The 13,080-nt window shown below is 36.6% G+C and overlaps 1 protein-coding gene across 1 annotated transcript; it reads left to right on the top strand.

The window, feature by feature from the left end:
* The first annotated feature begins 2,662 nt into the window (after positions 1 to 2,662).
* On the top strand, positions 2,663 to 4,800 carry LOC141656009 (GDSL esterase/lipase 7-like). Its single transcript, XM_074462981.1, has 5 exons — positions 2,663 to 2,909; positions 3,395 to 3,511; positions 3,605 to 3,852; positions 3,985 to 4,237; positions 4,345 to 4,800. Exons 1-5 carry the CDS (start codon positions 2,663 to 2,665, stop codon positions 4,563 to 4,565), a joined length of 1,086 nt encoding a protein of 361 aa, XP_074319082.1. The 3' UTR covers positions 4,566 to 4,800.
* The last annotated feature ends 8,280 nt before the right edge of the window (positions 4,801 to 13,080 follow it).

The raw sequence follows: 13,080 nt of genomic DNA on the forward strand, positions 1-13,080 counted from the left end.
CCATTATGGTGTTGAAAGCATCTAGTAACAAGTCACATTTTTCAGAAAGTTGTGTCATTTGGCCTTCAAATTCGATGAGCCTCTCTTCACTCATGGTTGGTTTTTGTGTTTTTAAAGTAGTTAGGGTATACTGAACTCACAAAGAAAGGCTTTTTCCCAAGACTAACACAAGATGGAATTGTGTTATAACCTAGGCTCTTGGTACCAATTTGAAGTAAAACATAAAAGACTCGATTTTGGACAGAAATTATGCTTGAAAACGAATGCTCAAATGCTAAGAGTTGAGTGAATAGGATATGAATTAAACCAAGCATAAAGCCAAGGTTTAAAACTAAGAGCTTGTTCAAGCACCAAGCAATGAACTCACTCAGCCCCTAGCACTAAGCAACGGAGGGTTTTCTTGCACAAAGCAAAGAATTTAAGAGAGAAAAACTAGGTTTTCACTTGTATTAAGGTTCAATCAAATCTGAAGTTCTCTTGTGTCTAGCTTGGTTTATACAGACCAAGGCTTACAATCTTGACCCTTGATTACAAGTTACATCTAAGGGACACAAATTAAGCTGCTATATTACAAGAAAAACGGCAGCCTATGCCTTACACAGTGCTGAACTTGAAAATGACATAAAGTAAAGAAATGATAAAGTAAACTAATAGTCCAACCGTCCTTGTTTGTTAGCTCAACTCCTTATTTATGATATATAAACTGATTTGAAGGCCTTGTGGAACCGTGTAAGGCTCTTGTGCAGCTTCCAAAAGTCCTTTGAGCTTTGCTGGATCAAAAGAGGAAAGGTTGAAAGCGACATTTAGCTCATTATTCAAAACCGGGTCCCCTTATACCTTTGCAATGATTCTTCAAATAATTTCTGAATGGTAGCTCTTGGAGATAAAAATCCTACACAAAAACATCCCAAACTCACCCAAGATAAGAATTAGGACGGTTGGAGCCATGACTTCTTAGACGGTTTTGGAGTTAGATCTCAAATTAGGACGAGGTCCAAAACCGGGTGAAATACAGGTTTGCACGGTCTGATTCTTTTTAGTTCCCAGAAGAAAACCGTTCTGTCAATTCCTCCCATATTTCGAACACATCGGCGGAAAAATTGATACTCGGATGTAACTTTACATTAATTACATTCCGTATCCATGCCTTCACTATGGCGTTGCACTGCCTCCACGCCACTGCTTCATGATTCCCTTCTTCACCTTCCTCAACTGCTGGCCGTTTTATCTTTCCCTCGATGAACCTCAATTTATTTTTGGCATCGAGTTCATTCTTCACCGCATCAGCCCAAACGTCATAATTCTCACTGTCGAATATCGTTTGGGTGAGCATCAGGTTGGGACTATTTGATGGGTGCAAGTATAAGGGCGATGACATAGGAATGGTTCGTGACCTCTCACTCCCGTCTCCCTTTACTCCCTTGTCTTTGTTGTTGGTCATTGTTTTGTCGAGATGATGATTTGTGTAAGCGTGGTTTTTTGGATCTCTGGTACCATGATAAACCAAATATGGGTTAAATGTTTTGTATGTATTTCATTGATTCACAAAGAAGCGTCTCACAACCTATATATACATCGTATGACACCAAAAACCTAGCACATCAGCCTCCGTAATCTTAGCCTGAGATGATATTTACCTTAACTAATAAGATACGAATAATACAAGATATTTTACGATAATATTAGGAGATATTATATTATTCTAACAGTTACCTTAGTGCAAACGAACCTAGATACCTAAATATTAGGTATTTCTTGAGAAAAAACCATCTTAAAACTATGTAAGATATCTTCATTTATTTTAAGAATTTCACGTACCTTCTTTATTTCCTTCTCGTGCATTTGTATTAATAATTCTTATATAAGATGGTCTTATAATAAGTTCTCACGTGATTAGCTATTTGATTAGTAATTATGGAGTACATTTTACTAGTATATTTATGTTTTTTTTATTGTAGTTAATATAAAATGTAGTGTACGGTGTATGTAAATTGTTTTACATTATCTTACTGTAAAACGGTCTTATATAAAACTTAGTCATTTGTATTTGAATTATTAATCTACATAGTATAAAAGCCAAGTTTTTTCTTGGCTTTTGATTGGCTATTGAGTTTCTACATATGGGTCCCTCTATATTTTTTATTTTATTTAATTACTCTCTCTACTCCATCTAATTCTTATTCCTATCTTCTATTCCTATTTTAATTACTTATGTTAAAACATAAGTTTATAAGTTAGAATGTCACAATTTACATAAAATGTTGCAATTTACATACATTCAACAGGTGTAACATGTCAAATATCTTTAATATAATTCTAGTAAAATAAGGTTGTATATTATCTGATATTCAAATCTAATATTTATCAAATATTCGAATCTCCAAATATGGATTATTTATATTGTCACGGTATTGAACACTTAATCACGCTCAATTATATTTCATGTATCTAATGATAGCGTCTGCTATTACGACCCGTGCATTTTTTGCACTGGTATAAAACTAGTTCTAAGAAAATCAAAGTTTTGAGTGATTTCCACGTCTTTCCCGCAATTCACTCATATATACAAGATTATAAGACATGAAAACAAGTACTTAACTAAGAAACACGTTCGTTTTTATGCCATTGACTTAAAGATCAAAAATCTACATGAACAACTAAAATGGCATCACCAATAACAATTATTTGTCTTGTATTGATCATTTTGTCAAACACAGTTCCAGGAGAATGTGGTTTCCTACCCCTGGCTCCAGCTTTATATGTCTTTGGAGATTCAATAGTTGATAATGGCAACAATAACTACTTGATTACCCTTGCAAAGGCCAACTACCGTCCTTATGGTTACAATTTCGACCAAAGCCGCCCTACCGGAAGATTTACTAATGGTAAAACTGTCGCGGATTTTATAGGTACCTTTCTTTCTAAACTTGAATCAAATTTCGTTGTCATTATGATTACCTATAAGACTATCTTATATTCTTATCGCATTTGGTATTAGCTAGAATTTATAGAAAAAGAACAATGTTTATTATTAAATTGAGTATGAATTGCACAACTACAATTGCCGTAAGTACCCATATTTACAGTACGTACATAATATAAGATATACACATAATACACGATGAATATTACTAATACATTTATAGTAATTAACTAATGAATAGGAACAATGCTTCATGGAAGCGTTGGATTGAAGCGTAATCTTTATCAATAACATTTGGGACGATGTTAAAAATATGACCATCAATCCGCTAACTTAACAAACTTTGTGGTTTATGAATGCTACGATGAATATGGTAATGAGAAACGAAAGCATCCCTTCACCCCCGTTTATATTGTTCGTTTATATGGAAGAATGGTAAGAGAGCAAATATAATATGGTATATATCTTCAGCTGAGTATCTTAGGCTGCCATATCCTCCCCCATATAAAAGTCTACTTATCAAGGAGAATTCGGTGAAAGGCTATAACTATGCTTCCGGGTCGTGTGGCATCCTCCCCAAAACGGGTTGTAAATATGTAAGAAGTCTTAGTTTCACTCTTTTCATTGTCAATCCCCCTTACTGGAGTTACTCCGTGTTTGATTATGGTGCTAATTTGGGAGCGTTGCAGGGGCATTGCTTGAGTTTAGATGAACAAATCATATTATTCGCAGAAATGCTAACAACAATTTTGGCCCCGAACTTACATCATCAGCTTTCACAACATTTGGCCGAGTCTATATTTCTCTTTGTTGTGGGCAACAATGACTATCTTGACACCTATTCTGATTCTGATTCTGATTCAAGTGAAAGCTACGATCCACATCAATTTGCGCAATCACTAATCCAGTCGTTATCTGAAAAATTACAGGTAGTTAAAATTAATCATTATGATTTAATTATGTGCAACTTAAAATGTTCAGCACAACTATGTTTTGAAAATTAATTCATCAATTGTTGTTAGATGAATAAAAACTAAAGGGATTTAATTACTTCGAAACAGAAACTGTACGAGCTAGGAGGTAGGAAGGTAATGGTTTCAGACATCGGGCCACTAGGGTGCGTTCCGTCAGTAATAAGGAGATCCAAGACTAATGGAACTTGTGATGAAAACTTAAATAAAAGAGTAATAATCTTCAATAATCAGCTTGCTTCCATGTTGAAGAATTTAACATTCACTCTCAAGGGCTCGCATTTCGTATTCATCCAATCCCACAGTATTATTTACGACACCATACTCAATCCTACTAACTACGGTAAGCCAACATTTGAAGTAGAGCAACTAATTAAATTCTTTAAGATTGCCTGCATTTTATATTGGTCTAACTGATATAAACTGAAATTGAAAAATGGATGCACACAGGGCTAAGTGATAGCAAGAGCTCATGCTGCGAAACAGGAGCAGAAGTCGCGGGGACAGCGACATGCATTATAGGACTACCACCGTGCCCATACCCCAACTCGCACTTCTTCTGGGATGAAGTTCATCCTACTGAAGCAGTCTACTCTATGTCTGCTTCTCGTATCATCAATGGATCTTCTCCTTTTTTTCCTATGAATTTGGAGCAACTCCTTCAAGCATGAATCTCTAACCGCCAACTGTGCTGTCTTCACTTACAAATTCAATTCATTCTTCCACCTCTAAATACTAAAACTATACCAGACACGTGCTTGCTGGCCGCCTCCTTTACTTGTACAACATTTTATTTATCCCTTTATTTTGTACGTTTTTTTTGTAGAATTTTTCTAGATAGTTGTTACAAATTGATAATCGAGAGGTTTATTGTATAAGAAATACGGAGTATAAGATAAGATGGTATCATCGGGTGATACTCAACTTGAGCACCATCTGCAAATGCAATATAATCATAAGCTTTTTAGATATTTTCATTTCCCTCTTAATTATTTCAAATTTCAACCGCCTTTTTGTTAAATGATAACTTAGTCACTAAGTTGGAAAGTATATAACTTAAACAAATCTTTAGTATAAATTTTTATGTTTTATCCATATCATTTAGTCACTTGATTGAAAAGTATATACTCCCTCCTATTCTTAATAACCCTCCCCTTTTATGGAGGGCACGAAAATTAAGGGAGAGGAGTATTATATGGTAAAGTATTGTAGTGTGGTAGAAGATTGGAGAGAAGAAAGGTATTGTGTGATTAAAATAAGTATTGTTGTGGGGTAAGATGATTAAAATAAAATAAAGTATGAGTATTGTGGGATATTGTTGTGGGGTGGGGTGATTAAAATAAGTATAAAAGTTTGCCAAATAAGGAAATAGGGAGAGTATTGTGAATAGACGAAAAAGAAAATAGGGAGAGTTATTTAGAATAGGAGAGAGTAATAACTTAAACTCTCTCTAAAAAAGTCTCTCTCTAAAAACCCTAACACTAACCTTCAGTTTCATCAATTAGGGGCTACCGTCTACCCATTTTGGTGGAGGTAAGCCCCAATTTTTCCGTTTTTCTTACTAAATATCTAGTAATTATATGCAAATAACTCTTGCCTCTCATTTATTGGAGATTTATCCTCACCTTTGTGTGAGTTTTGTCCTCATCTTGTGTGAGATTCATCCCTCTATTTGAGAGGTTCAAGAAATATGTAGAAGATCAGTGGTCTTATCTGTAGTCATATGGTGCTGCAATGGATATTGGATTATTGCTTATGATTTGTGAGATCGGACAAGATTCATCTCTTTCAAAACTTTATTATCAGATCTATGGATCCTTCGCAGTTGGTTGTATGAAGAAACATCGGTATTTTAGAGGGTAGTGTACTGGTGTGTAGAAGCGCTTTTATTTAATAACGATCTTAATTTTTAATTGGTCTTTTACTCAAAAAAATAACTTAAACTAAGCTGATTGGGTGTATATTTTTATGCAAAAAGTTAATCCTTTAAACTCATAAAAATAGTGGTCCTTTAAACTCGAATGTAACCATTAACTTAAACAAATCCTTAGTATAAATTTTTATGCTCACAACCTTACAGAGTTACAGTCCTGATTGGGGGTATATTTTTGTTTGTAATGAATGTAAAACAGAGGTAAATCATCAAATTTTCGCAAATTAGTGTTCTACATTCTTTTCAGCAGGCACACTGAAGTCACTTATCATTTATCGAACCAGTCATTATCTACTTCAAACAATCTTTTATGTCAACCGATCCCAAATCATTCTGAGACTAAGATTCTAATGTTACTCCTCGTAAATGTTTAGGCAATCAAACAAGACTATAAGATTACAATTCAAAAAAAATATGAAAAATTAAAACAATTCAATACCAAAGCAAAAAATGTGACATCACAACACTACATATAGTGCAGTGTAATAAGCAAGGCTTGACACAAATTGGAAATCCTTAGACACAGACAAATGACAATCTTCAAGAAATGCAATGAACTTCAGAGATTTCTTAAAAATAGCAAATGACCTTAACAAATCTTGAAACTTGGTGACAAATCAGCTAAAAGGGTAAACTAAATGTGTTCTAAAAATTAGGATTTTTCAAACAATCTAAGTATTTTTAGTAAATTAAAAACGAGACTCAAGCTGATAAAATCTCAGACAAATATATCAGCAGAATTGTGTGACTGTTTTGCGTGATTTTTGTAAGCAAAAAAATGGGATATAATTAACAAACTAATTTCCAAACAAACACAGGAAATTAATTTGGTAATTTGGGGGCTTAAATCAGATCAACTCAAACAAGCACAGAGTTAAATCACTACGCCAAATAATAGGTGCAACAACGGTTAGATAAGGTGATATACCGTTGTAATACAAAATACGGAACCGTTATTACATCGACCGTTGTTATTTTATGACCACGGTTGTTAAAAAGGCGGAGCCGTTATAAAATGTAAATAACGGGTTCAAATAACCGTAATACAATATTAAGAACGGTTCAAAAACCGTTGTCTATAATATTGAAACCGTGGTAGTATTAGTCTAAATGCCTTACGGAAACCTATGACAACGGTTTTACTGAAACACAACCGTTGTAAAATAGTAAATATGACAACGGTTTATGCTTATTAAACCATTTTAAATGTCATGAATTCGACAACGGTTTATGCTTATTAAACCGTTATATTATGGATGAATATGTCAACGGGTTTCTATTTAAATGCGACCGTTTTCAATAGATTTATTGACCACAGTTTTATTTTTAACCGTAATCGAATTTATAAATATTTTTAAAAAAATTGTTTTAGCAGGTTCCAGCAGCTGCTGAAATGCTAATTTTTGCAATAGAAGGTTCCGCTGAAATGCTACTGCAAAATAACATTTCAGCAGCTGTGCATTGCAAAATTTGAATCCTGCAACATCAGAATATTACACAGATTGATCTATTCAACCCAACATCAAAATATTATAAACAGGGTAACCAAAACTAATTACACATGGCTCTATATACACACATACATAATGAACAGACTATTGACCATATGCTAATGAAAGAAAATAAGTGGCCCACTTATTTCTCATGTCGGCGATGTCTTCTTTCGAATAGGTTGGGTCTTTGTTGTTGATTGAAGGTGGGAACTACAAATCAAAATATACTTAATCAAAATAGAGAAAATAAGTGGATTATTACACAGGATTAAACCCAAGTTACGTTTGAAATAGTTATTAAAACACACTAACCGGTGACTCTATGTTGATATACTTTCGGGTGATAATCTCCCACATGGACCGACAACAGAAAAAGGCGCATTGTTTGCTGTCTGTGTGGACATGGGCCACGGGGGCGCTTGGGACAAGCGTTGCATTTGTGGAGTCGCCACCAATTTTTATGGGAAATTGGAATCGTTCGAATACCTCGTGTCATGTCAAGACACAAAGTAGTGACATGAACACTAAGAACTCGTTACCCTTAGCATTCTATGTCTAGAATGACTCTCATGCATGCCAATGAACACGGATGTTCACAGAGATCTGGAGTAAGGGGTGAGGGTACGTATTAGGAAGCTCTTTTACTGAACACCTAATCCCGCCCGCCTCGATAGCGGCCTCTACTAATGATTAGGGAAATCGTTCATATTTGATATGTCATCGATTATATGCATGCAATGCAACACACAAGAGATTAATCCTAGCATGTGAATTAAACTAAGTCGGTGAACAAGTTATTAGCAAACAATGTGGTCGAAGTTGGAAGTTAAATTAATTACATGTGAATACAAGCACAGAAATTATACGATAAATGATAAAAAAATAGCGATAAATAAAATTACAATAATTAAAATTACAATGAATTACAATGGATTAATTGATGTACGTCAAAAATACACTCAAGACGGAATTTTGGACAAAGAAAAGAAAATGAAAGAGTTGAAAATTAAAGTAACAAAAATAAGACAGATTAAGAGTGATATTATGGTTAATAGTCAATTAATTATGTAATTAAGGATTAGGTCAAAGCGAGAACGGAAGTTCAGGGACAGAACTCATCCCAGAACAGGCGCATCATTGCTGCGTCCCTTGGAAGAGGCGCAGCTATCACTCCCTCTGTTCCCGGATTGATTTCTGGCTGTGAAGTCAAAACCGCGGGTTGGTTAATATTCGTTAGTGTGTTTAATGATTGATTATCGATATTTGACTATATGAAAGTGATTTAACATATTAATTACATATGAAGCCGTCGTAAAAGCGATAAACACGAATTAAAACGAGTCAAAACTAGTCAAAGACGAATTAAAACGAGTTAAAACTAATTAGGTTTAATTTGAAGGATGGAAACGAACTTGAAAGAATTGGAAATAAGCAATGGAAACATGTACAATGGACGAATTCCAGAAACTTGATATGAACGAATCGAGTCTCTAAAATCCGGATTTGATTTGATGACAAAAACCCGCAAATATTGATTATTAGGGATTTAAGTTGTAAATAAAACATGATAATTAAAGGAATAATTAAAATTTATTTATGTATGAAGAAAAGAAAATAAAAAAAGAAAGTAAAACGAAAGGAACGAAAGGAACGAAAACAACAGAAAAACCGAGGAAGAAGAAGAGCAGAAACAGCGGTAGCCTCTGGAAGAGGCGCAGCAGATGCTGCGACTCTTCGAAGAGGCGCAGCTGTTGCTGCGTTTCTTCTCGACGTTTGTTTGCTGCTGATCCGTAAAAACGGTTTGATAATAGGGTTTTAGAAGTCGGTTTTAAACATACTTTTGACGTAAATCTTACAATAATGAGTACAAAAAATAAAATACAATAAAAAGATGGGATTTACACCCTCAAACTTACATGTTTGACGAAACGAGATTAACTAAGTTAACGTTTAGTGATTGCTCGACTCGAATGTATGAAGAAAGTGCCCTCGTTAGAGGATTTAGATTAAGTTGATTGATGTGTAGTGGTCAAATTGGTCGGTCATGCAACGTGGACGGAACTCGAAATGATCGAGCTTACGTGGTCGATTGATCAAGCACGTAGGTGTCGAAAGCTTAGAGCACGGTCTTAGAATGCAAAGGGAGAAGAGAAGGGCGGACACTCGCGTGAAAAATATGTGGAACCAAGGTCGCTATTTATACTAAAAAATGTGAAGAGTTATGGAATGACTCAAACTTTGGAAACAAATCACGGAAAAATCATAAAATAGGCAGAAACGAGTTGGAGAAGGGGCGCAGCAGCTGCTGCGATCCTTCCAAGAGGCGCAGCATCTGCTGTGTCATTTCCCAGAGGTTTCCTCCCGCAGAAGAAAAATTTTCGCGTTTCTTTTATGGAATTGCGGTGGATCTCTACTTCCTTATTCCTTAAAATAAGATTTACGATATATATTTTACCAAAAGATATAATTAAATTATGGAATAAATATCCGGAATATTCTAGAGCATTCCGACTCGACATTTTAAACAGTTTCTTAGAAAATGAAGCGGTTTTTGAACCGAACTCCAAATGAACTCTAATTACGTCAAAACGACCGTATCGGCGCGTAGATGATGACCAAGGGGTAGACATAAGTATTTGAGCTATCACTTGACGATAAACTTACGGATTGTCATAAATCATTCCATGTATCAAACATGCGGCCCAATCATCACTGGGTGGTTGGTGGAAGGTGTAGAAATGATGTATCTACAGAGCCCCCACTTTTACTGAGACTTGGATAAGGCGAAAGTCAAAGTATAGCCACCAGGTTAATCGAAGATTACAACCTAACGACTATGGCGACGCGAGGCGGCTCAAGGGGTCTGAGCCAAGGACCTGTCGTCGGGAACATTTTAGAGTCTGTCGACTATCGGGGAAGGTCGTTTAAAGTCCATTAGACTACGTAAGGAAGCTCGCCAGCCATAAGAAGAAATCATACCTGAGACTTCTTTCCCGAGATGTTTCCGGAGGTGCTTGGGAGCTGAGGGTAAGACCTAAAAGATATGTAAGGATTGTGCTAGGGTGTGGGGCCTAAAGGAAAACATCGACGGAAAGGAGGCCAAATATAAGTTCAACCTAAGGGGTAACCCAGGTTTGGGTTTAGGAACTCTAAGAAAAAGTGATCCTAAAGGATTATGATCTTAAGGATAGAAGTGTATGAACTCTAGAGGAGTTTGGGAACCTAAAGAGTTGGGTGTATGAAGATGGGTATATGAACCTAAAAAGACAGGCTGGTATGGGAACGTAAAGCCTTGTGAACCTAAGAGGAATTGGGATCCTAAGGTTAAGTTTAGGAACTTATTGGGTTAGTAATTCTTATTTTGAACGCATGCGTCTAGGCTTTCTAAGGAAAAAAGGAAAAGGTATGAGAACTTCAAAAGGATTTATGGTTTTATGAATCTCTGGACATTTGGTATGAGAGCTTTCAGATTTACGAACCTAAGGAAGCTATTTTGGGATATAAGAATCTAAGGGTATGAATCCTAACTTTGGGTTTACGAACGTAAGGAAGGAGGCTCTGGTTTGGGAACTTCTGGAGAATGACACCTTTGATGGAACTCCGTGAGGAAACAATAATATTGAGGGTAGCAGGACGTCGGTAGAAACTGCTGGGGAATCTGCTTGCGTCGGTCTCAAGCGAACTCTGGCAAAAAGTTGAGGTTGAATCTGTTTGCGTTGGTCTCAAGGGAATCGTGCTTCCGAGAAATACGTGGGCTGTAAGCGGCAACGAAATCTCGTTGGGGAACACATCGACGATTAAGAACATCTTGATCGTCATGGAAGAAACCTTGAGCATCACTACTGCAAAATGCCGCCGCGGAGAACATATATATTGACGAATAGGAACATCTTAATCGCCATGGCAGAAATCTTGAGTGAGCAATACTGCAAAATACTGTTGCGCTGGACATAACGATTTGAGCAATACTGCAAAAAACTGCTGCGCTAGGGATAATGAAGACTTGAGCAATACTGCAAAATACTGATGCGTTGTGGAGAATGAAGACTTGAGCGAAGCCCCCAGTTGGAGCGAGCACTGCTTCTAATACTTACCTGCATGGTTAGTAGTCACACAAGAATGCGATCTAATAGAAAAAAAATAGCACATAAACACATATGAACGTAAGCAATTATCACATGGACCTCGAATGAGGAAACACATAGGTTTTGCAAAAGTTGTTTCTTTATAAAAGTTGTTTAAAACTTGCTCAAAAAATTTATCGTTTGTAATGCGTTATGCATATTCAAATGGGCTATAAACACGTGGCTAACGCGGACGCAGACCTACTAGGACGCGATACGGGGATGACTCTGACAGACTTTGCTTCAGTATGCGCAACCCCTAACCAAGTATGGGTGACAACGCGTATCAGTTCCCAAGGTAGAAGAATTGCAAGAATGATGGGGACTCATAAAGGCAAGGCATGAGCCGTGGATCAGCTGTCTACTTGGACGTCTTTTGACACCGTTTGTTGTAAAAGAGACCCTTCTTGAGAAACGATAACTTGGAGAATCGATCTAAGACCTTTGTCATCATCCAGACCGAGCACTAGCTTGACTCAAATAAGACTCGAGAGTGAAAGAGAGGAATAAAGAAAAGGGTAACGCCTCAGAAGAGAAGCCCCCAGGATGAGAAGATGACTCTGGAATTTGGTAAAAAGGAGACTGGGCGACAAGAAGAGCCCCCAGTAAAGAGGTAGAAATGAAAATTATGGTTGGAAGGTTATGAAACGGGTGTCGATAATTGAGATAGAAAGTTGATGGTTGGTGTGGTTGTGTCTGTGAGGACTGCCTACGTATTCACGTGAAGTGAAATCAAACCAGATCGTAGTTCAGGTTTGGTTAATTTTGTTTGGGTGTTGTGGTTGTATCCTTCTTGTATAAGAAAGGACTGCCTACATATCCACATAAAGAGGTGAAATCAAACCATGCTCGTAGTTCAGGTGTGTGCCTAAGCTATGCTGTCAGGACCTTAAAGTGCAGAGGTCACGAGGGTAATTTCCTTTGGTGACTCGAAGAACTGATTTAAGATAACTGTAATACTCCGTATTTATGAGTCTTTGGGTACTCTATCGAGTAGGCCTTACTCTGTCGAGTAAGGGTGAGTTGCGTTTTAAAATAGTTTCTGACCTGTTGGGTACTCGATCGAGTAACTAGGATACTCGATCGAGTAAGGGGGCACTCGATCGAGTACCTTAGCTACTCGATCGAGTAGCCGGTTTGACGGAGTTATTTCTCGGGTTTTGTTAATTATGCGATTAAGATATATAAGCTTTTCCGTCATCATTCTAAACACTTTTGCAAAACCTAATTTCTTGTCAAAAGAGAAAAAGCAAGTACGTTCATCATCTTAATCGCATTGTTAGCAAATCCCGGAGTTTGGAAGGTCGGTTTTCATCGTTGGTTATACCGTTGAGATCCTTGCGTCGAGGGTAAGATCTATGTACCCTTTTTATTGTCTTTCCTTTAAGTTGGTTAAACCCTAATCTAGGGATTTGGGGGTTTTTGAGTAGTTTGTGATTTGGTAGCATTTGTATGTTGTATGATAAGAGGAGGTTTTGTAGAAGAAGCTTTTGATACAAAATTTGTAGAGACCGTCTGATAGTTGTGCTTTCCAGGTAGGATTTCCTACTCAGTATTAGTCCCATAATGGGATGATTGTTGATGTGTTGAGATTGATTGTTTGATATAGTAATTGTATTGTGACGGCTGTGATTGT

The sequence above is a fragment of the Silene latifolia genome, chromosome 1 (assembly GCF_048544455.1).
Source record: "Silene latifolia isolate original U9 population chromosome 1, ASM4854445v1, whole genome shotgun sequence".
Taxonomy (NCBI): Eukaryota; Viridiplantae; Streptophyta; class Magnoliopsida; order Caryophyllales; family Caryophyllaceae; genus Silene; species Silene latifolia.